Raw genomic sequence first — 22,944 nt, 5'->3', positions numbered from 1 at the left:
TTCTCGTACCTTCACTGGAAAAAAAGAATTTGATTATGTTTATTTAGCATTTACTAAGTCCCGTAAGTATACATTTTATAAAATTACTCTAAACAACAACAAAAACCCAAACAAAAAACAAAATCAAAGTACTTTTTATGAAGCTGAGAACAAGTAGAAAACATGCACATCAAGAGCTAGGAAAAAAGATTATGAAAGACTGACAGTGGGGGAGTCTCTCTTTCTTTCCATTTTAATATCTTACAATATGCCTGACTACCTCCATATTCAAAAGAGTAACTGTCTCATGACAAAATCAGGCTTGTCATCACTCCTTCCAGACAGCCAGCTGCCTTTAGTTAGACAAGTGATTGCATGAACACTGACCCTAATGTCAGCATGTGATTCTCTAGCAACATGGGGAGCTTATGCAGATATTTAAAGAAGCTGGGCCTTTAACAGATTGCTTTACTATCCATTACGAGGAGCATGGCAGAATGGCTCTTTGGTTTGTAATCTCCAGATTGGTTCTTCAGTTTGTAAGGCAGACAGGGCACCTAGTCTTGCCTGTTAGTCCTTCCATGGATGATCTTACTTTCTTGCTGGAAAGAATTAGAGCCTTTTTACAATAACTGAGCATACGTTAACTCAAATATTCATTTCATACAAATACATTTGTGAATAAAAAAGGCAGAATGGTTTGAAGGAATACATGTTCTGCTCAGAAATCATAATTTGTTAAGACTTTCTAAAATACTCAGCTTTTATATAAGCAAACACTTGACCAAAGAATTACAGGTATGACTACAGTTGCCACTGTGAAAATGAGTGTTTGGGAAGGGAGGAGAACAGGGAGGGAGAAAAGGAAGAAGAAGAAGCAATTAGTAATATTTCAGTTTTTCTTGTTTCTTCACGTTTTCAAGACTATCTTTGAATAAATCTCATGGTCAGGTCAGAGGAACAGGCCACATCACTCAAGGCGACACAGAACAATACCTCTTGCATATGCACTGCTCACAGTTTAAAAACTATCAAAATGTACTTAAGCGTGTATTAATGGACAGGCAAAGCTCAGGGCATATACCTGAAGCAAATCATATCAGGGTAGCTACATACAAATGAGTGGGCCTTTCAAAAAATATAGATTCTGATTTGTTGCAAGTTCATCCATTCATATGGGTCTCCATCAAGTAACGACCAGAACATGGGTTTATTTAAAAAAGAAAAAAAACCCCAAAACCAACAAAAAAAACAACAAGCGCACACACCCCAAAGAAACAAAAAAACACAAACCCACCACACACTTCTATTCAAGTACCTGGGGTTAAGTTGAACCTACAGTCTTGCCCTGAAAATACCAAATGCCTAATTATTGGATTTTGAAGATTCTGATTTGCTGTCAATTTCACTTGTTCCTCTCAAGCTTCAGGTTTTCAACAGCAAAACTCTAAGGGGCTCTTCCATCTCACCTCCCAGTTCCCTCTGACTTAAAAATAATGATCCAAGTCTTTAATGGCTAAGGTCCACCTGCTGGTATGAGTCAGCAAAAACATCTCTGCATATTTTGTTGCGGTGTTCTTGCACATAGGTTTCAGGTAGCTCAGAAGACCACCTCAGATGTGAAAGTCTGCAGGACATTACAGATTCATTTGTTGACCTAAGCAGCATTTTCATGTCATCATGAATCTTCACAAGCCAAATTAAGAGATTCTAGGACAAAATATTTGATTAAAAATTACCTGCATTATTTTTCCTCTGTTACATGCGTACATACTGCCTAAGAATCTATTGATATTTATCATCACCCAAAATGCTCCACATTTCAGTATTTAAAACAACTTTGCTAACAAAGCACCAAAACACAGAGTAATGAGCTTTAGATCCCCTGTATTACATAAAACAACCATCCAGAAGAAAGCTGTAGAAGTCTATGGAGGCCTGCTACATCCCGAGGGTTGTTTTTGCATTTCATTACTTTTTACGTAAGAGCTGCTCATGTCTGGAGATTTATTACCAAGGTTTCTGAGCCTCCTTGTCTCAAACACTACGGAATTAGCCTATTAATGTTTGTAAAGTGCTTTGAAGATGAAAAACAACAGAAAATTGCAAAGAATTGTTTGAACGTCATAGCAAATTTCAATTTCTTTTTCTTAACACAATATGTTGCTATTAATTCATAAAACTGAATGGGTTCTGTCTTGTAGACCATTTTAAGTCCTAAAAATGTCCACATTTGTCACCATATTTTCATTTAATTTTGACATTTTTTTCCTTATGAACAATTGTATGGATTAATGAATTTTCAACATTCTTCTAGTGGAAAAAAATTATGAACATCTACTTTGCAAATAGATTAAATTAGGAAAAGAACAGTTAGGCAACACAGATTCTATTTTGAAAGACTATTAAGCATTTAAAATAGTCAGATAAGAAAGAAGAAAAAAAACCAACACAAAATTAAGGCTAGCTCAGTTCTCTTTCAGGTGAAGATTCATTAACTTGTTGTGAAATTTGTATAGCTTGACCATTTAAAATGGATAGTTCATTTCTAATGCAGCATATTACTGAAGCATTGCAACTTTCTCCTAAGCTGGTTTTATAGACAAAGTACTTTCAGGACTAGGAAAAGAAAAACTTGGAAGTTTTGAGTTTGTGCTTACTTGTAATACACACAAAAGTGTAATTTTGTTGCTTACCATTTTGTTTAAGAAACCATGTGAAAACACACAGATTGGGAGTCATCACAGCCTACCGACATAAAACGTAATCCTGGCAACACAGCTAGAATATGCCAAGAATATCTATTTGTAGATAGCCACTCTGCTCCCCGAAGAAGCAGGTATACCTGTTCTTTGATCTCTTGCAGTTTTCTGCTTTGCTCTCTGATATCATGAAGTAGCTGTAGTGCCTTATCATCTTCCTGAGACACCTCCATCCGTGCCTGCTCCAGGCTTCGCTTTAAGCTCTGCAGAAAGCAAAATGTTCAATACATAGTCTTTGGTTTTTCAGATGGCTGTATAATAAAGATCTTTAGCTATACAAATGCCTCCTTGACTGCAGTGAGGCATCAAAAAAATCGAGACACCAATGATGGAACCCTAAAGAAATTCATGGCCAGTGCTGCTTCTATCTGGATAGAAGCAGCCCATTTTACAAACACCGTTTACTACACTTAAATCTTAGTTCAAATCTCTACTTCCTCACATTAGGTTTAGAGACAAAAACCAAACAGAGATCACAAAAGGCATCCATTATTGACAGCATTTATGTATATTTTATCTAGCACTATTAATTCACAACCTAGATACAATCCTTCAACTTCATGTTACTAACAAGCTTATTCATTTTTCTTGTTGCTAAGTGAGTTAAATCCTTTAATCATCATGAAACTTCTACAAAGAACAGAAGAGCTGCTTCTGTATCTCACCACATACCTTACCTGCAAATTTTGACAGACCAGTGGTCTTCCTATCAACTGTGTATTATTCTTCAACAGAAAGATACAAACTGAATTTTATTTATTTACCTAGTAGCATTTGGTATAGGAAAATCACTCAGCCCCATTTTAAGATATGCTTCCCAACAAACAAACCCATCAGAAATGCTTTTCAATTCTCTGAAACAGAGTATTATCTGGATTTTTTTTCCTGGTACAAGAGAGGAAACAGACTATTATATCCAACTGAAAATACAGAGACTATTAACTAGAATGAAAATATCCTCACTGGAATCTTGCCAGGACAACTGGGCATACATTCCAGCTCCCGTGAAAAATGCCAAATGATCTTTGAAGACATGGTTTTACGGCCTCATTTTTATATTCTACCTGAAAAATAGCATCTGTCCTAGCATCATCCCTGACATTATGCTGGGGAACTGGATCAGTCTGAACTCAGAATACCACAGATGGAGGCAACACCATTGTTTCCTAATCCTCTTATTTGTCCTTGAAGATTTCTGTCTAGGTACTGACTAGGCCCCATCCTCTTATGGCTAAGAAACCTGCAAGAAGTTAAACCCAAGCATGTTCTAGCACAGCCAGTAAGACAAACATCACAAATAGTTTCAGCAAGACCAGGACAGTAGTTATTCCTGTATGTTCTAAGCACATGAACATGAAACAAAGTTTGATTAAAACTATCAAGCAAGCCTCTGCAAACAATTCAGGGTTCCATGTTCAACAGATATCCTCTCACATATTATTTTCTCTCCATCAAGTACCCCACTGAAACCATGATGGAAGAGAAAGGCAAAGACCACCAGATTTCAGGCCTTCAGAGCTGAAAGGACTGGTGTAAGGGCTCACACTGCATTCTGTGATATAGGTGGCCAGGTCCTGCTCCAGGAGGGATCGCTGGGTCTCAGAGGCTTTCAGTTCCACCTCCTTTTGGCTAAGTACAGCCTCCACCTCTGACACTCTCCGGTGCAACCGCGTCATTTCCTGCTCCATCTGCAATAAATATCAAGAGGTTATAAAGGGTGCTTCAAAAGCTTTGTTAACTGCTACTTTCAGAGCTCTGTAAGGAATTTGTCTCCAAGAGACTTCTAGCTATGTTTCTCCAAATGGTGTTTAAATTCCGATACCATTGTCTCTGCTCCAGGAACGCACAGTTCTTCTTAAGGACAAGTAGTAAGTCTAAGTCACCCCATTCATTCAAGCTGCTTGTTCATATTCAGTCATTCTTCGAACCCCAGTTAGCAAAGAAGATACAATCATTTTTCACCTGACTTGCAGAGATGGGTTACTTTAACCTTATCCCAAATCCATGCTGGACCAGAAGATGGTTTCCCCCCATCTCCTTGTCAGGAGCAAATGGTCAAATCCAGAACAGAGCAGGAAGAAAAGTAATTGAACTCTCATAAAAGTCTCAAACAAGCAGTAAGTTTTAAAAGACTCCACCGGGTTCCCTTTATTGGAGCACAGCAACTGTTACAAGATGTTCACTGTAACCAGTGATGTGACAACAGTTATGTAAGTAGAAGCTGATGAGTTAGGAAGAGAACCTCAGAACAGTACTGCTGTAATTGTGCGTATGATGAAGAGGCACGGCCTGCGGGAAGAAGCAGTCATCTGTGTCACGCTGAGAAAAGGACTGTTTAAAATCCAGAGCCGCTTCTTGTTAAGATAAAAGTATCTAGAGCAACAGCATGGCCTAAATTCATCTCCCTTTGTATTGGACAGGAAGCCACCTCACTGAAGGAAAAGCACTTTGCCCACCACGAGTCTGGATGATCAGCAGCATCTGACAGATCCCTGGACATACAGTGGTTGCAGATTCCTGGAGCAATGGAGATGGCCAATCGCATAAATAAATACCTTGTGACACTTGTCCTGAGCGTCTTGGAGTTCTTTGCTCTTGAGAAGTAGTTTCTTTTCCATGGAGCTGACCTTGGCTGGAGAATCCACACTTGAAAAAACAGATCTAAAAGAGCAAAGCCAAACAGCACATGAATATAGGCAAAAGAGACAGAAATCTGCATTTATGCAGCCTTGGTAAAGTCATTGGGTACTTACTTATACCAGGATAAAAGAAAAGGGCAGCAATCACAGTCTAACAGCCATCATTTCAGATCAAACATACCATAAAACCTGATGACAGTACATCATTATTAAATAATCCATGTGTACGTCTAGTTACAATATTTATATTTTCCATCAGTGACTTCTATGTCAGAGTGCAAAACAATAAATCACAGCAACATTTTCGCATAACTTGTACGGATTTATAAATGTAACAAAAACAAAGCATAAAGTCAATATAACCATTTGGAAAGATAACAAATTTTCAGAGAATTGCTTTTTATTTTGTACTTTATTTTTAAAAAGGTTTTAAAATTATCATCAAAGTACAAAAGCCCTAAAAACTTTAACATGTCATAATCTGCACCACAGGAAGAAGAATTTAACATCCTTAGCTACCTTCTGTGAATCAAAATTGAACTGAAACTTTCCTAACCCAATTCATATGATCCCTACAAACTCAATCAATATCAATATGATTAGTCACACTGCAGAACTTCAGAGTTCCACTTATAAGTAATTTTTTTCATGAGACACAACTTAACTGTACTATTTCAAACAATTTGACTCCAGAAACCTGAGGGAAATATTTACATGTTCTTAAGCCTTCTGTCTAATTGGGACTCAACATTTAAGAAGTTTACCATTTCTGTTAGTCTAAATTCTTTCTGGAAAAGGATGGGAAGTCACTCAATGTCTTGGAGCATATTTTTAGTGCTTTGCAGTCTTAAATATGTAATTTTCAACCAAAAAATTAAGTACACACATCAAAACATAATTTTAAAAATCACATTCTCCCTCACATAAAATGATTCAAATTAGATATTTAAGCAGTTAGTGATGGAACCAGTGTTAAGTGATAGATGAAAACACAGAAGTACAATGAAGGTGCTAATAAAAGATCATACAGTCTGCCCACACATTGCTTTCTGCTTCTCCTGGCCACAGTTTGGTATGCAGCCAGTTATCCCCATGGAGAGAAATGAGCTTTGAGCAGCTCTCTGCATATAGCCATACACCCACACACAGCAGCACAGTCTCTTCTTAACACCAAGAAAAGTTTGATTCCATCACCACCATTTTCTGAGAAAAATCTACTCTGTAATCCAAATAGATATGCAGGATAGTCACAAAAAAAGACACATGGATTTTTATGAAAATGCTGCAGCATATCTGTATCAAAACAGATCTTCAGTACCACCACCTTAAGCGGTCATTAGGAAACACTGTTTTGATACTAGCAAACAAACATAGCAAAATTCACCAATTCTGCCTTGAAAGGTCAAATATTAATATTTCTTCAGAAACCTGATGTGGAAAAACTTAGAAGAAAGAATCCTGCACGTCAACAATACAGATATGATCAGGACTTAATAAAAAACAAATGTTAAAAGTGAATGCTTTTGTAAAGCATTCCTTTAGTCCTAGTCCAATCCATCCGATCCATCAGATTACCATATTTAAAAATCAATTTATAAAGCGTGTCTATACTCCTACAGAGAAAAGGCAACCATCTGAGAAAGATGCATATTAAATCCCATAACAGCTGGGTGTACAAACAAGGCTAAAAATGAATAGTTGAGAAAAGCAGTCTAAAAATACAAATTAAAGCTCACATTAACTAAAAAAGACACTAAGGAATCTGCTTTAAAATGTTAATCAAATATATGTAAATAGCTGCAAATGTGTACTAAGACAAGTCTGAAAATCTTTTTATAATAAAAATATAGCTTTACAGCTCTGAACTGTACTGGCTAAAGTAATTTTTTTTTAAATTATAGTTTCAACATTAGCCATCACCTTTTTACTTTTATTCTTTTCAAATCTGAGACACTACCTAAGAAAACTCTAGCCAGTTTTCACAGACCTGGTTTTATTTGCTACTTCTATTTCACCTCCCTAAAGGGGCTAATTTTATTTGTTATTTTTGCTTATTTATTTTATTTGCTAATAAAAGAATCAGAGCCTAATATTACAGGCACCATTTTGCATTTCAAAAATTTCTCCTAGCAAGCCAGATTAAAGCATCCATATGCACTGCAAACACACGAAGTAAAAGGACAGATTCGGGCAAGAAGATACAGAGCTCTGCAGAGACACGTTGTTCAGCCAGGAGCTATGGGATGGGACAGAGCACAGGAGACTTGCATTGACCGAAGTTTGAATTTCATTCAGGTGACTGTAGAGGGAGCTGCTCCTCAGGGTTGGTGCCTGAGGAAAGAGAAGGCTACAAACTAGAACCACAATCTTTCTTCCTCATCCCCGTACAAAGGGAGGAAGAAATTCCTTAAAATATATGTCCTGGTGACACGACGATTTTCTTGTCACAGAAACAGTACATCTTATCTCCAAGTGAAGCTGACTTCAGTCAGCACTGGACACACAGTTTTTAACAGACATCCTTTCCCAGTAATTCTTTCCTGTGCACAAATTATATTAGAACAACTTCATGAACATCCATACAATCTTCAAAGTATCAGAAAGGGGGCAGACAGAGGAAATCAAGAGAAATGGAATACTGACTAATCTAATAAGCCTTGTCAGTGTGATATAAGCTCTCAACACAGCATGACAAGGTGGAAAATACCCACATTGCTGGGGCACTTAGATTCTTCCTCAGTCAGCATCATCTCAGAAATTAAACACATACAATCCAACATCAAAAGCCATGATGCAAAGCTATCATTCAGGTTGGTACCATCTCAGAATATTTCATTTAATTAACTGCTACATCTGGATCAATTCTTTCAGCACAACAGAGCAGTTTCTGCTGTTTCCTCTGAAGTGTGAAAAAAAGATTAACAAAAGGTAACCAGCATACATCAACAAGAAAATTGCAATAAAAGATTAAAAAAAAAAAAAAGTCAAGTCTATAGCACCAAGTGCTGATAGCACTAGCTGTGCCAATTTACTTCCAAAAGAAGCACTGCCTGCATGACTAAAAAACAAGTTAACTTACAGCTGACTATCTAGTGATTTCACAGCTAGATCAGCAACAGCCTCGACCAGCAGAACTATCTGGTGCTAGTTGTGTAAAAGCTCTCACCACACTAAGACTGGAGGAAGAAGAAAAAAGTATTAGTACAGGAAAAGCTATAAGATGATTCTGGGGTATCAAACTCATATCTTAACCTCTCTTGCGCATCATACCTCATACCTTCCTTTGTTCTTTTATGCCACTCTCATAAACCCCCAACTCACCTGTGCTTCTTCCTTCTCACGATTGACACCATCTGTCCTAATCCTGGCCCCCACACAACATGCCTATAATCTCAACCCCCGTCCCTCATGCTCTATTCTTTTTAGCATTATACTCATCTGTACCTTCCACCCCCTCGTAAATGCTTGCTCAGGCCTAAAAAAAACCCAACCAAAACCAAACGGTGATACCATCAATCTGTGAATAGAGCTAGCTGAAGCAAAGCATATTTTTGGTATGCTCATCCTGTGCTTCCTCTTTAATCTATCTTTGGTGAAAGAGTTTACCAGAACCTGACAAACTGTTGGAAGAAATCGGTAGTCCTTCTTTTTGGATGAATGGCCCATTTTAACTCTCAGTATTTTATAATGACAATCACGGATCCATATCAAATTTTAAAATTAAAAAAAAAAAAAAAAAATTTTAAAAATACCACTTCTTAGGAACTTACAGAAAAGATTTGGACCATCTACCGAAGCCTCACAAACCACAATTCAAGAATTATTAGGATTACATTTATTATATTCTGATAGATAATTAAAAAAAAATAAAACCCTATATCAGCAACTGAGATTAGGTATTAGTCCCACTGTCAGCCTTGCCTGTGACTATATCTCTAGGTTCTGGTTTAGCACGTATTTTGTATTAACATAAGTTTTGTATCATAAGTAGTCAGGCCCCTTTAGCTCCTTACTCCAGTCTAAGAGAGGACAGAGGCAGGCAGAAATATACAACATGAACTATTTTTTTAATTAGGAATTTATTTTTTTATTAGGTATTTTGGTATATTTTATTAGGTATTTATTTTTATTAGGTATTTTAGTATATTTGGTTAGCCCTGGATTTATAATATATTTATCTTGTGCCTTAGGGCTTCTGCTAGTCACCTGCAAAGGACAAGCACAATTTTTTTTCACCACTTGATGCATATTTCTGGCCTCTAAGGGTTTTTCTCACTTGTTCTAAGCACTGGAGAACAGCCATAGTTAGGGACAAGATGTAAGGTGGGGCTGGCTTTTAATGGAATTAAACTCTCAGTTGCCTGTTACCTTGTCACAGTCACATGCTCACAGCCAAACCAGCAGCCAGATTTGCAGTCAGACAGGCATTTCTCCCCCCATATCAAGAATGCAGAGGCCATGACGGGAGAAGGAGTTAGCTGGTCCTTTTCTGCAGCCTGATCCTAGTTCTTAGAATCACATAGGACATTCATTTAACAAACACCTTGCTAGTACAGGAACCTGTGACAGAAGCAATGCCCTTGATTTCTCCTGATTGCTTCCTATGATGCATTATTGTCATGCCTTTTGCTCTTTTATTAAATCTTACATTTGTTATAGGGTCACAAATTCTTCCCAAAACTCATGGTATGGGGCAACATACAGGACATTTTAATTCAGTGGACCCTTCTAAACCACACACTGACTATATAATTTCCAGCAACAGGTGTAAGTGACTTAGGTGAACCCTTCTAACCCTGAGTGGTTGGGAGAAAGAGGAGAATGGAAAAGAGAACTTCCTTCATACTTCTGCCCTTTTTTTTTTTTTTAACTGCCTTTTCTCTGAAGTATTTGAAATTCTTAGCTCAGTTATGGCTTCTTACTGTCCAGTGAACAAGGGCAAGGGTATAACCCTAAACTCATATCTTGACAGCCCTCAAATTAAAAGCAATGAAAGTTTCAAGGACCTTGTTAATGGCACTCTGCAGTTGCCTGGCCTAACTGTGAGCAGCACTAGAGGCATTAGAGCTATCATGCTGCAGACACAGGAAAACAGATCTGCATCACTTAGCAACCATAAGGGTTAGACTTTCAGAGGAAAGATTTTAAGAACAAAAATTCTGGACTGATAAACTTGATGACTTAGGACCTTCCAGAGAAGACATACCAAGATTCGCAACAGATAAGCCTACCCTCCATTTACCGTTCTCTTCCCCATCTAGAATTTGATATTCAAGCTAGTGTGACAGAAACAGTACTTTATTTCCTCAAGTAAAACATACACCACACGATATTTTATAAGTAAGAAGTTATCTTTATGACCCAGTGTTGCAGTGATATTGAGAATAAACTAGTCACTGCATTACTTAAACACAGATATTTTCAAGTCTCCACATACTCTTTGCCATATTTAAATCACCTTCTTAGAACAAAATGCAAGTATTTACTGATAAAAATATCAAAGTGCATTTATCAAGATCCCATTCTAAAAAAGAAACCACTAAGATCTACTTATATTAATATTATTTGGGGGAAAATTAAGTACATGATGTCCTTCTGTTCCAGCTCAGAAAAAAACAGGCCACACCAAGCAGAAATTTTACTTCAGTCAAAATTTCTCCGGAGCACATTAATCTCTATATTCTTTTGCTATACCCCTTCTCATCTATTACCAAAATTCAAATATAACTTCAATACGCATTTTTAGTACTAGCTCCACAAAGAAAGCACATCAATCAATCTGCTATATCTATATTACTTTTTAGCCTTCAACCTCCAGCACAGTTATACCACTGTTCCTGAGACTACCTCACGCACCTCTTCAGTTCTAGTCCTGGGCCCCGGTTACATATACATTTTTACCATACATATACGGTCACTGTTGAGCCTCTTCTGACTGTTACATGAATGGTCATGTAGCCTTGATAGATGGATTGCAGTTCCCCAGGCAGAAAAGATAACACCTTAAGTTATTTCACTTCTAAAACAAGACAGACTTTAACCCCAGGTATCTACAGATATAACATTCCATTTTTCTAATTCTGCTGACAATATTAGATCATTTCACCAGAAGAATACTTTTTTGGTTGTTATGTCCTCTCCTTTCCTTCCTCTTTTATCATAAAAGCAACTCTGCTGAGGAGGGATAGTCAGATTCCCTTTTTATTACTGGCATAACCATCACATAACCTTGATTCATGGTGTGGGCAAGATCAAAGATGTCAACAGTATCACCAGATTTGGTTACACACTTACCGCAGAGCAACTATCACAACCAATATGACAAAAAAAATGAAAACTTGATTAAGACAGATTGACAACGAAGCCCCTTAAGGGAACTAACTAGCAGCAATGAACGACAGTTGACAAGAAAACACAGCGCCTTAGTGCATCGAGTCACTAACCCAGCTAAAACCATTGCATTCCTGAGAGGCCTCATGATACTGAGGTAAGGACTTCTCAACTTAACATACTGCACTAATACTTTTTCAATAGCTCTGTCATCAGAAACTAACCACCCACCACACCAAATGGTTTATACCATACTATTTATATTCTTCTTTTTCTCTGACTCCATTCTCTCAGAAAGCATGTTTTCTTTCAACTGAAAACCATTTTTCTAGATCTGTACCTCCCTCCACAAACACACACCCTTGCATACTTCATCTGAATCTCCAGTCTGTTAACACACAATACAGCGCTGTCCAGTCTTCGTATTTAACTTGACCCAACAGCACACAGCGAGCTGCCATGAAGCTCCTTCTCTCGTTCACTGACCCATCACTGCACATTCCCAGATTAGTGGAGCTCCATTTCTGTGGATCACTGATTCAGCCTTACACATCCCCAGCACTTGGTGCCCACTCTCTGACCCAATAAAATAACACCCCCCACCTTTTCCATCTCTGAACTCCTCAGTATTCTCCTCCTTTCAGGGATCTGCAATACCAGAAATGAAATCACCTACTTCTCCCTGGCTAACAGCAACAACTAATTCAAAGTATTTGAACAACAATTTTAACGATAACTGGTTTAGAATCAATCTTTTCATTCCCTTCCCTCCCCCTCATCCCAGAAATAATCACAGAATGGTAGGACATGCACAAGCCACAGCCAGCAACAGATAAAGCCAGAATCTGGCAGCTTCCCTAAAGCAGAGTACAGGCCAGTTAAAACAGCTTTTCCCCACACACACACCATCCTCACTGTAACAAGCCTTCACATTTTTCCAATGGTCCTATCCACCTAAGCAGTAATTCCTACTTACTCTGATCTGAGGATCCCTAACGCCTTGATGAATGAAAACCCCACAAACGGCAAATCTTCACCAGAGAAGCCTGCTGGGTTCAACTGGCGCGTAGAGGATAAAACCCGCGAATTCTTCTCTGGTTCATCAAAATTTGAGGTGTCATCATCAGACTTGAGAGTAGGAACGAAGGGGGGAGGAGCTGGTGAAAAAAGCAAGAAGAAAAGACAAAATTCAGCTACAGTTCACTCTGCAACAGTCCCACTCATTCAGTGCTTGCAATGGCACTGCAGCTCCTGCTTTTAATCTTGCTAACACAAGCAGACTGAGCTGCTGCTCTCAAATGGTATTACAGCAACAAGAGATTAACCCTTAAGCTACCAACATGGCTACCACTCTGCAGGCAGAATGTCTCCCACACTGATTAAACTGTGTTTTAGGCTGGGGATCTGAGATTGCTGGTTTTGGTGGGGTTTTTTTCCAGGTTAGGGGTTTTTTTTTTAGACACATACATTGAATCAAATCAAAGCACCAGGCTATGAAAATAATCACTGTAATATAGCTAAAAGTAATTCAATTCTGATTCACCTGGAAAAAGAAAATGTCTCCAACCTATCCAGTTAGTGACACTACATGAGAATGTAGCCTGATCCTTTGCTAGTCAGCTGAGGGATATATCTACCCTTTAATACTACCAAGAATCTTCCCAGCACAGGTTTCTAATCAACAGCAAACTGATCTTTCTCCTGGAAGATTCTAATAAACTATAGCTACTAGAAGCTAACTGGTCTTCAGGAAGGGAAGAAATATCAGAAAGATTTTATTTCTCTGAAAGAGCTTGCTAGATCTGGAACTCTTGTCGGGACACCACTGCAGTCTGGCTCCGATACAATCATCTCTTGAAGAGAATTATAAATAACAGGAATGACAATGTATTTCTTACTATAATTTCTAAATTGGTACCACTTAACTTGTTAAGCAGTTGTTTAATTTCAGCTCATTTTCTTATGTTTGCTTCAGTTTAATTAACCGACAGAACAAAAGAACAAGTTCTTCTCAATGATGTGCAGCACCCGAGCTACCTGCTGGCTTGGCTACGTGTGTGAAAGGAATGAATGCAAAAGCCTGCTGTGCAATTCCTACCTCATTAAATCACGTTTTCTAAGATTTTTTTTTTTCATTATTTATTTCATCACTCAGGTCCTCACTCACTGCAAATCTACTAATCTCTTTTCTGCTCTATAAAGGATACAGCTCTTCAGTCAGCAACTAGAACACAACCCATTGTCACAAGCTGATGGAAGTGTAGTGTGCTAAAACCGTTACCATGGATCTAGTATAGATCTCCTGTAGCTGAAGGGCTGATGAGAATTGAAGAACCGGGAACAAATATTACAACCCCTGCAGTGCAGGCTCCCTGCTCCTCACTCTCTGCATGCTCGGAGTTTAACCCTACCTGCCTGCATTCGTGACAGATGCTGATGCTTATCTGACTGACACAGGCAGAATGAGTCACGGCTGGAGCTTGCTAGCTCCCTCTAGGTTGCCAAAGCCTTTCACAGCCCGCTTTTAACTCTTCATTCTCTAGACAAACGTACGCTTAAACTACCCATCAGACCAGCGTTAATAGCCAAAAAAAAAAATTAAAAAAATCTGTCTGTATAAACTGCCAAATCACAACTACACATGCAGGCATTGTTAGCAGGTCCCCAAGGAGCCATTCTGACGCTGCTCTCAAGCAGGGAAGTGGGAAGAAATTGCATGAAGCAGAGAGGATGCTGCTCACATACAGTAGTTCCAAGTACATTAGAATGAGATAAATGGGGGAAATATACAAATTAAATAGGTTCTGTAGTAAGCAGTTTTATTTACTGGCTCCAGAACATTTAAATTTTCTGTCAAGATCATGAATTTATTAATTTCTGCTATTTTATTGCTTATAATATAAATTTAGATCCAATATAATGCTGACATTTCTGTACTGTAAACATAATTTTGGAATACAGATTGTTGATTAGGATCTGTATGTTTTTAAAAATTCACTTAATGTCAGGATAATGTCCAGCTACTCTTTCATATGCTCTTAATGATTAAAAACAGAGAAGCAACAGAAAACAGTTTGTGAGTATATCATCTTTAATGCAAATATAAGCCCAAAGTTACAGTTAATTCACAGCAGAGGAGGATAAGTTCAGGAATTAATATTTTTTAGTTAAGGACCTCTGCTGATAGAACTTTGCACATCCTCTTACAGGAAGGGGTTGTTGTGGGGTTTTTAACATTGTCTTTGAAGACGGATACTGTCTATGAGGTAAAGTAATAGAGAAAACAGCAAACTATTCACTTCGTCTGGGGAAGTCTAGAACCTTTCTTAAAGAGGTAGCAAAAAACAACATAGCTGCCTTTTTATAATGGTATAACAACCCTGTTATATACTCCTCAGAGTTTGACAGATAACTTCATCTTTGAAAGAGAGATCTAGTGCCTTACTTCTCACCAGAAATTCACTAAGATCTTAAGAGTCATGTTCAAGCCCTTGCAATTAAAAAGAAAGTCTTTCCTCTTACCAACAATAAGAATTCCTAGTCAAACCACATGCATAAAAGAAAATATAATTTAAATATGCCTAAGATCAGCATGAATGTAAAACGAAAAGCACTCAATGGGGGAACAACGGATGCAAAAAGAACTGAATGTGAGACAGAGCAAACCTTTGGGGCTTGTGGGAAACTAGTTTAAAGAGCACAATGTTTTACACTACAGTTTCCTCTAGTGTTTAATAAAAGATGTGAATGAAGAAGAGAAATTGTGAACACTAGATTAAAAAATAATGAAAAAATCCTTTGCCCCCTATTTTGCATTCACTAAAAATCCATGGCTAACAGTCCAAAAACTCTGCAACCTTGCAGTATAACCTTGTTACAATATTTGTATCAAGAAACAGTAGCAACTAGAAAGAAAACTTAGAACAGTCATTCGACAAAAACACCTCTAGATGTTCAGTAGTTCTGAACTGTCAACGGTGACTGACAATGAGAAGCAGAACTTCTTCAAAAGTTTCAGGACACTGGAAAAAAACTCACTTAGGAGTAAGAGGGAGTATCTTTAAGGAAAAAAAAAACCACTCTGTCTGATTTTGTCAATTATTTGGTAGTTTCTTCATAGTCCTTTATTCCTAAGACTGAGTCCCTTGTCTGATGTCCAAAATATCTACAGAATAAACAGAGTAGTCTTGTAAAAACAAACTAAAACAAATGAGCAATTTTGTTCTCAAATGTCAGTCACATGGTGACATAATCTCTAGTTAATTATTTCTTGCTTAAAATCAGAGGAGTCACACAACTATAGTATTTTCAGAACAAGATGAAGATTGGTGAATGCAAATACGTTGATGTTCTTATCAGTTACTTCTTTAAAGGGAAAAATCCTTTAGCAGAGGTCAAGATAAGCCTCTGAGAACTAAATGTTAAAACCATACCATCACATCTGACAAGGTGAAAAATTTGCACTTCTTTCAGGCTTACCCAAAACGGCAACAAAACTAGTACTCAAAAATACAGTAAACCCAATGCTTCTACTCATACAAACTGGTTGGGTATAAAGACCTCTTTTTGTCTCCGATATGTTACAAACGAACGTACATGTTCTGTTTACCATTTAAAGTATCTTGTAGAGAACTGCATGTTTTAAAAAAGCCAATTGCTTGCATAGATACCTCCCCACTTGTGGAAGGATGTAACCCTCTTCCATCTGTTCCAAAGAATGACTTTCAGAGGAAAAGGGGGTGTTGTAGGTTGCTAAGTTTAAAAAAAAAAAAAAAAGAAAAAAAGAAAACCACCACACATACTCTGCAGTACTTTAACCAGTTTATCATTAAGATTAGATAAAATGTCTCTTATGGAAAGAAGCTTTTTTTTTTTTTTTTAAACTCTGCACTAGTGTGTGTATTTATGACTAAGTCAAGGAATATTGCCTTAATCGGATCTTTCCATTCTTTCAAAATATTTTCATGCAAATTCAGAAAAGAGATACTGCATTTCCCCTGTGACAGTGAAAGACTTAACTGAAATAGGAAATTTAAAGGAAACACAGAACATTTCTTAAGAATAAAAGTGTGTCTTTTCTTGATCTACAAGGTGATCTACATATGCTTTCTGAGGAAAAGCATCCACACAGCCTTTTTAAGTAGGTTAGGCATTACTCTTCCTCAGGCTTTAAGAGGCCTATTAGAGTAAAATCTTATGGAAGAAAAATAGAAAATAGAAAGTCCAAGTGATGTAATTTAAGGATGTCTTCCCTAAGACCACTTTAAAAAAAAAGCATTATACTAGTTCTAACCAATCTGTACAATATTATCTTAACATCTTTACTGTTCTGTCAAGACAATGATCCAACGCATACATTTCTGCTAATAAGTGTGGTCTTCAAGCTGACATGAAAGTGATCTCCACTTAGAGAAAAAAGTCAAGACATTTTTCTGAGGGCAAGCATTTAAATGAAACATCACAATGTTTAACTGTTAACACACTGAATGACAACCTTGGGTTCATAAGGATGAGTCTTGGACTTATGAACAATGAGATTTGGGTTCCTTCCTGTTTAAGAGCAGAAGACAGCCTAAAAATCAGTCTTCAACACTCTCTCAAGTTCTTCTGTTTGCACAAGACATTAATTCTTTTCTTCTCATATATATAGTTTCCTCATACAAGTCTGAATATGCCATCCCATTTTCAAGACCTCTTGGACTGCAGTTACAAAACAATTCTTAAAATGAAAGATTCTTTATGCTATACATATATATCACTTAGATGACAATAAAAATCTTCTGACCACCTCTCAGCGAGACTTCAATAGGCAGATTTTTGGTTCCAAATTAAACAGCTGATGTAATTTATCAATTTCAAATAACAAAAGGTGATTAACAAAATCCCCAAATTATACAGAATGCAACCTTGTTGCCGATAACTCAAGTATGTCATTCCCCCATTCTCCACCTCTGATTTTAGGTACTTATCAAGTACTCAAATAATTCTGTTATCAACTTTCCAGTTACAATCCTGATCATTTAGCTGAAACACAGATAGAAATATGCTTATTCTAGGTAAATAAATTCCAAAATACTTTCAAAAAATTCTGTGAAGTAAATCAACACAATCTTTCAAAACTTTTGGTTTGTTTTCTTTTGGTTGGAGGGGGTGGTTGTGTCTGTTTTGGGGGGATTTTTTTTAGAAGCTTCAGAAGTCATCAAATAGCAGAAATCAACAAATACAGAGAGCAGAGTCTATAAATATGTTTCGGTGCAATACTCCAAGGAAGGGGAAAATTACCTGTTGAGACAGATTTAGTTAGACCTGACCTTAGGTTTAATGGTTGGATTCTGTTTCTGTAATTTAAGAGCTGCTTCTACAGACACATGCTACTTGAACCCAAGGAAGTTGGGAGCTTTTTTACAGGCAACTATCTTTTGGGAAAGGGTTTATTAAAAAGTCAAGTGTTTCATAGGTTACCATAACAACAAAATGTAACACTGAAAAAGCCTTTAATGACACATTCTTAACTAAAATCAGTGCATTAAGAATGGTTTTCCTGGAGCTCCCAGCATGATAACTTAAATACCTGCAAGGCAAGGGTACCAATTTTTTTCCTACCTTCCTCAGTCTGAAATAGAAATAACATCATTGCTTTTATAGACTATAGAAAGTCTGACTGTGCTAACACAGAATTTATTTGACAACCGTAGAATCATAGAATCATTTAGGTTGGAAAAGACCTTTAAGATCATCAAGTCCAACATTCCATACCCCCAAAATCTTTGTCCAGATTAACTTGAGGGAGTGAGATTCTTTAATCTAAATCTAAATCCTGTGACCTCTTCCAGCACTCACTTGTTTCCTAATTTTCTCAGGCTGCCATTGCTCCAGTTAAACACCACTATCACCGGAGGTCAAGATAAGAAAGAAACCTTTAGCTTTTAGATAGCCCAGGTCAAACCCGACAAGGGTTTTGAACAGAATGACAGCAACACTGCCCTGAATAAACCAGCAAGCGGATAACCACTGCAGAGAGCAAAGCAATAGGTGATACATTGAATCTGCTACTAAAAGCAAGAAGACTGCTGTGTTTTGTGCTAGTTACAGTAGGGTTTTATGAAGTATGAGACACAACAACGAAGTCAGGGGTCAAAACTGCATGAATCTTCACAGGAGGTAGGTCCGGATATTACAGGGAATGATGCAATCCACTGGCCAGCTGCAGACAGAAATGGGATTTTTTTAAATCCCAAATGATTATTTCAACATCATAACGACATCAGGGCTGCCTACCAGCTTGCCCATCAGCATCACCGTTGTCACATGAAATGGCAAAACACTGAATTAACTTCTGCAGTTGTGTGAATACTGGACAGACAATTGCCAAGGAAACACCGGAACATATGCTCACATGCCATTTTTTTCCAGATCTGAGATACGATACAAACGCATACAAAAAATTCAGAAACAGAAACTGGTGGCTTAGGCAGGGCTCTGGGGAAAGAAGGCAGAGTGAGTTGAAGTCTGGGAAATGTATGCTAAAATGATGAAAAAGACTCAAGGCTCAATGGCTCTCAAAGGGCAGAAACAATGGAATTTGACAGAACAGCAGCTCCACAAGTTCAAAATTAATGAATCAACAGAAAAGTGAGTAAACATTCTGTGGAGCTGACAGCTGAAGTGCCGAGATAGTCATCAAAACTAGAAGCACTGGCTTAGCAATTTGTCATGGAAAATGGAGCACAATCATTGCTCTCACAGCATATTTGATAAAGAATATAAGGCAGACATGTTCCTTGCCCAGATAACCTTACAGTCCAAATAATTTAAAATACTATCCATTGCTTCCATAGTATTATAAACAATTTTCTGCATAGAAAATTATCTGCTTCACTGGTTTTATTCTACTCCTAGTGGAATGAACAGATTTTTGACAAAAAAATTAGTCATATATTAGCCACATTAACTTCAAGGAAAAACTCCAATGCCCCTATGACCGATATTTTATCACCTACAGGAGCTTAAAAACAAAAAAAAAAACCAAGAAAACTTAAATGAACTTGGATCACAAGCAATGAAAGAGAGAAAGCTGAAGATACAACAAAAAAACATGAGATGAAGCCAAAATTAAGCAAATTGAGGTGGAAAAGGCCTGAAAGAACATACCAATGCATTTTAATCTGAGGAAGGACATGGAAAGGACCATTTTGATTTTCCAGTCTAGTACCTCCAGTAATATGGCAATTGCATCAGAAATTCATACAGAAGTGTATTAAGCTTCATCTTACCTTACAATTTTCACCTGAGATGTTAACATATCCTATCCAAAACCCAAAATGAATTGTTTTCTTAAAAACACTTGCTCCAGGACACAGTCCTGTTTCATTATGAAAAATTATTCAGATCAAACACACTTAAATACTCACATTGTACAAATTTTCATGTTACCCAAAGAAACAAGAATTGTTTATAAATACAACATTATTCTACTTACAGTTATGAATGTTACTCCAGTCAATTTTAGAAAAAAATGGATGGCAGCAGAGTCCCTCATAACCTAGCCTTTCCTTCTGCCCACAAAGCAGGCTCTGGATCAGATCAAGAAATTCACTACTAACTTTCACATCCTCTGGAAACTTCAGAAATCTCTGCATTAGAAGGAAAAGGATATTTGCTCAGTAGGAAAACAGACCCAGAACAGTAAGATTAAGTTTCATTATTCTGAGAGATGTCAGGCACAAAGGATAAATATTTATAGCATACAAATAAAAGCATTATACATTTTTTCCAAATAGGCGTTTAGATGCAGTAGTTTAACGCAGTAAAGATAAGAGCATAGGAACAACCATTCCCAATCAGACAAATGGTAGTCCCAGATCACCATCTTATGCTGAACAATGGTCAACAGCATACAAAAATGGAAGAGTAAAACAAGACAATTCTCCAGAAAATTCCCCCAAACTTCCAAGGATTTGTGGCTTATAATTTTCTGAACCAGGGATGTCTTTGTATTTTCCAGATCTCAATGGATTCTTCTTCTATGAATTTTTCTAGACAGTCCTTGAACACATATAAACATCCAGTAGCTGCAAACTTAGGGCAAAGATCTCCCCAGCATGAGAATGTGCTATATGAAGTATCCTTTTTTGTTTGTAACATAGTTACTGCTGGCTACTTTCATTTGATGTCCCTAATTCCCATATTAGAAGAGATAATAGGCAACCAATCTTTGTTCACTTCCTCCCAGCTACACACAATTTTTGTTTTTTTCTTTTTCATCCTACTAACCCCTACCATTCTATGTGCTGCTTTTTGGACTGTTACTAAGAACTAAACTAACATTTGCATAGATTATAACATCAAGATATTCTTGAGCCCACCACTGGGTAAAGTTGGGATACTTTTCCCTTCATATGCATTGGTTTAAATTTATTTACACTAAATTTCACATGATGTTTTAATCATGCAGACACTCAATATCCTCAAGTCTTTTGGCAGCTCTTCATAGCTAGCCCTTACCTTTACTATCCAGGAACACTTAGAAAGGTTCAGAAACTTTACCAATCCACAACTCATCCTTTCAATCCCTTTTCTAGGTTATTTTGGAAATGCTGCAATTATAGTTGCCTAAGATGGACAGCTAAATCTTTTCTAATTCACGCACTGTCGATGATTATTTTTAGACACCTGTTACAAAAAAAATAACTTCATATCTACAATAAAGAGACATATAAAAATGATATAAAGCATATATTCTAAATATTTTATGAACACAACAAAGTAGGAGATATCCATAAGCTTCTTTTCTCAACTGTAAAAACATAGTCTTTAGTTAGTTTTTTTACTCAAGAACATGGAAGGAGTTCTCTCTACCTGGAAGTTCATGATGTTATTGAAAGTTTTTGCTGAAGTCCCTTCAGCAAACGGAGATCTTCCATAAATCATTTCATATGCAATGACTCCTAGAGACCACCAGTCACATTCTGGACCATAAGAAGCTTTGCCATCCCCATTCAACCCCGTTAGCATTTCTGGTGCCATGTAGTCAGGTGTGCCAACAGGTAGCTTGGCATTTACCTAGAAGCAAAGATATACCAAGTGAAATTACAGCACTTTCTGTTCATTGTGATCTTGGTAATAAAACAAACCTTTTTTTCTTTTTTTTTTTTTTTTTTAAATGAGAGACAATTTTCAGTCCTCCAAGTGAATTTTAAGTAATTGTAAGCAAGGCTGTTAAGCAAGAAGTGCAAGGTTAAAGAAACAAATAGAAAGCAAGCTATTTGGTATAAAAAGAGTCAAATTATCAGAGCTAACTGTTACTAGAAAGTACAAACAGCTAAGGTAGAAAAGCAGCATTCTAAAAAGCACAGGATTACTAAACAGTGATGTTTTAAGCAGTATACATAGTCTAGCACTACTGCTTCAGCTAGTATTAACAGGGACATCATAGCTGAAATTTCAAAAAGTCAAATTTAGACATAAATATTCCCTGCCCTCATTCCATTCTGTGTCATCTCTACATTTTTACCTTGTGTATATGATCAGCAAGGTACTAATATTTGAATTTCTGGAGTGCTTAGAAAAGGTAATTCAGGAGCCAAAACTGCAATCATTTTTGCACTGAGTGGCATAAAGAATGAAACAAAACAGCAGGCAGACTAACACAAAAACCTGAAGATGATTGAAAAGATAGTGTGAAGAAAAAATTTAAAAGAAAAATGCACTGCAGAGAAGCACTGAAAAGGATGAACAGGGAAAACAAAATAGGAGCAGTCACAATACTAAGGAAATGCTAGAAAAAATAAAAATTGTAAAACAAGACAGGAATCTGGCATAGAACTTCATATTCTCACTTGGATATATTTTAGTTTCAAATTTTCACTTGAAATTGTATGCAGTTACCTAAATTTACATGCAACTTATAAAAAAAACTCAACAGATTCACAGCTTTGAATATAGTGCTTTCTGGTGAGTAAAGCCCAGAACATTGGAATATGACTTATTTCAATCAAGAGCTCTCTGGTCTCCAAAACTATGCCACCTTAGTTACAACAAACACAATTTTCAGTCCAATTATGAACAATTATAAATCCACGTCCTTCTTTAAACACAGCATTGAACAGTTGTAAGAATTTCTAGAAGTACGATTTTGTATTGCAGTGCAGCACCATGAGAAAGTAGATCTGCCTTTACCTTACTTGTGTATTAAAATTTTAATAGGCAAATATATATCTACTGAGAGCTGCAAA

At 37.1% G+C, this 22,944-nt stretch overlaps 1 protein-coding gene across 8 annotated transcripts in view; it reads right to left on the bottom strand.

Moving 5' to 3' along the window:
• Positions 1 to 22,944, bottom strand: part of CIT (citron rho-interacting serine/threonine kinase) — a 73,709-nt gene that overhangs the window by 44,817 nt on the left and 5,948 nt on the right. For all 8 annotated transcript variants that reach the window (XM_052795619.1, XM_052795614.1, XM_052795616.1 and 5 more), the window contains exons 8-13: positions 21,569 to 21,772; positions 20,190 to 20,343; positions 12,687 to 12,867; positions 5,297 to 5,402; positions 4,286 to 4,429; positions 2,825 to 2,944 (exon numbers count right to left, since the gene is read on the bottom strand). In XM_052795619.1, the coding sequence (XP_052651579.1) occupies positions 2,825 to 2,944; positions 4,286 to 4,429; positions 5,297 to 5,402; positions 12,687 to 12,867; positions 20,190 to 20,343; positions 21,569 to 21,772 (909 nt within the window). The remainder of the gene's footprint in view (positions 1 to 2,824; positions 2,945 to 4,285; positions 4,430 to 5,296; positions 5,403 to 12,686; positions 12,868 to 20,189; positions 20,344 to 21,568; positions 21,773 to 22,944) is intronic.

The sequence above is a fragment of the Harpia harpyja genome, chromosome 9, assembly GCF_026419915.1.
Source record: "Harpia harpyja isolate bHarHar1 chromosome 9, bHarHar1 primary haplotype, whole genome shotgun sequence".
In the NCBI taxonomy this organism is placed as follows: domain Eukaryota; kingdom Metazoa; phylum Chordata; class Aves; order Accipitriformes; family Accipitridae; genus Harpia; species Harpia harpyja.
This window is presented reverse-complemented; position numbering and strand designations above follow the sequence as displayed.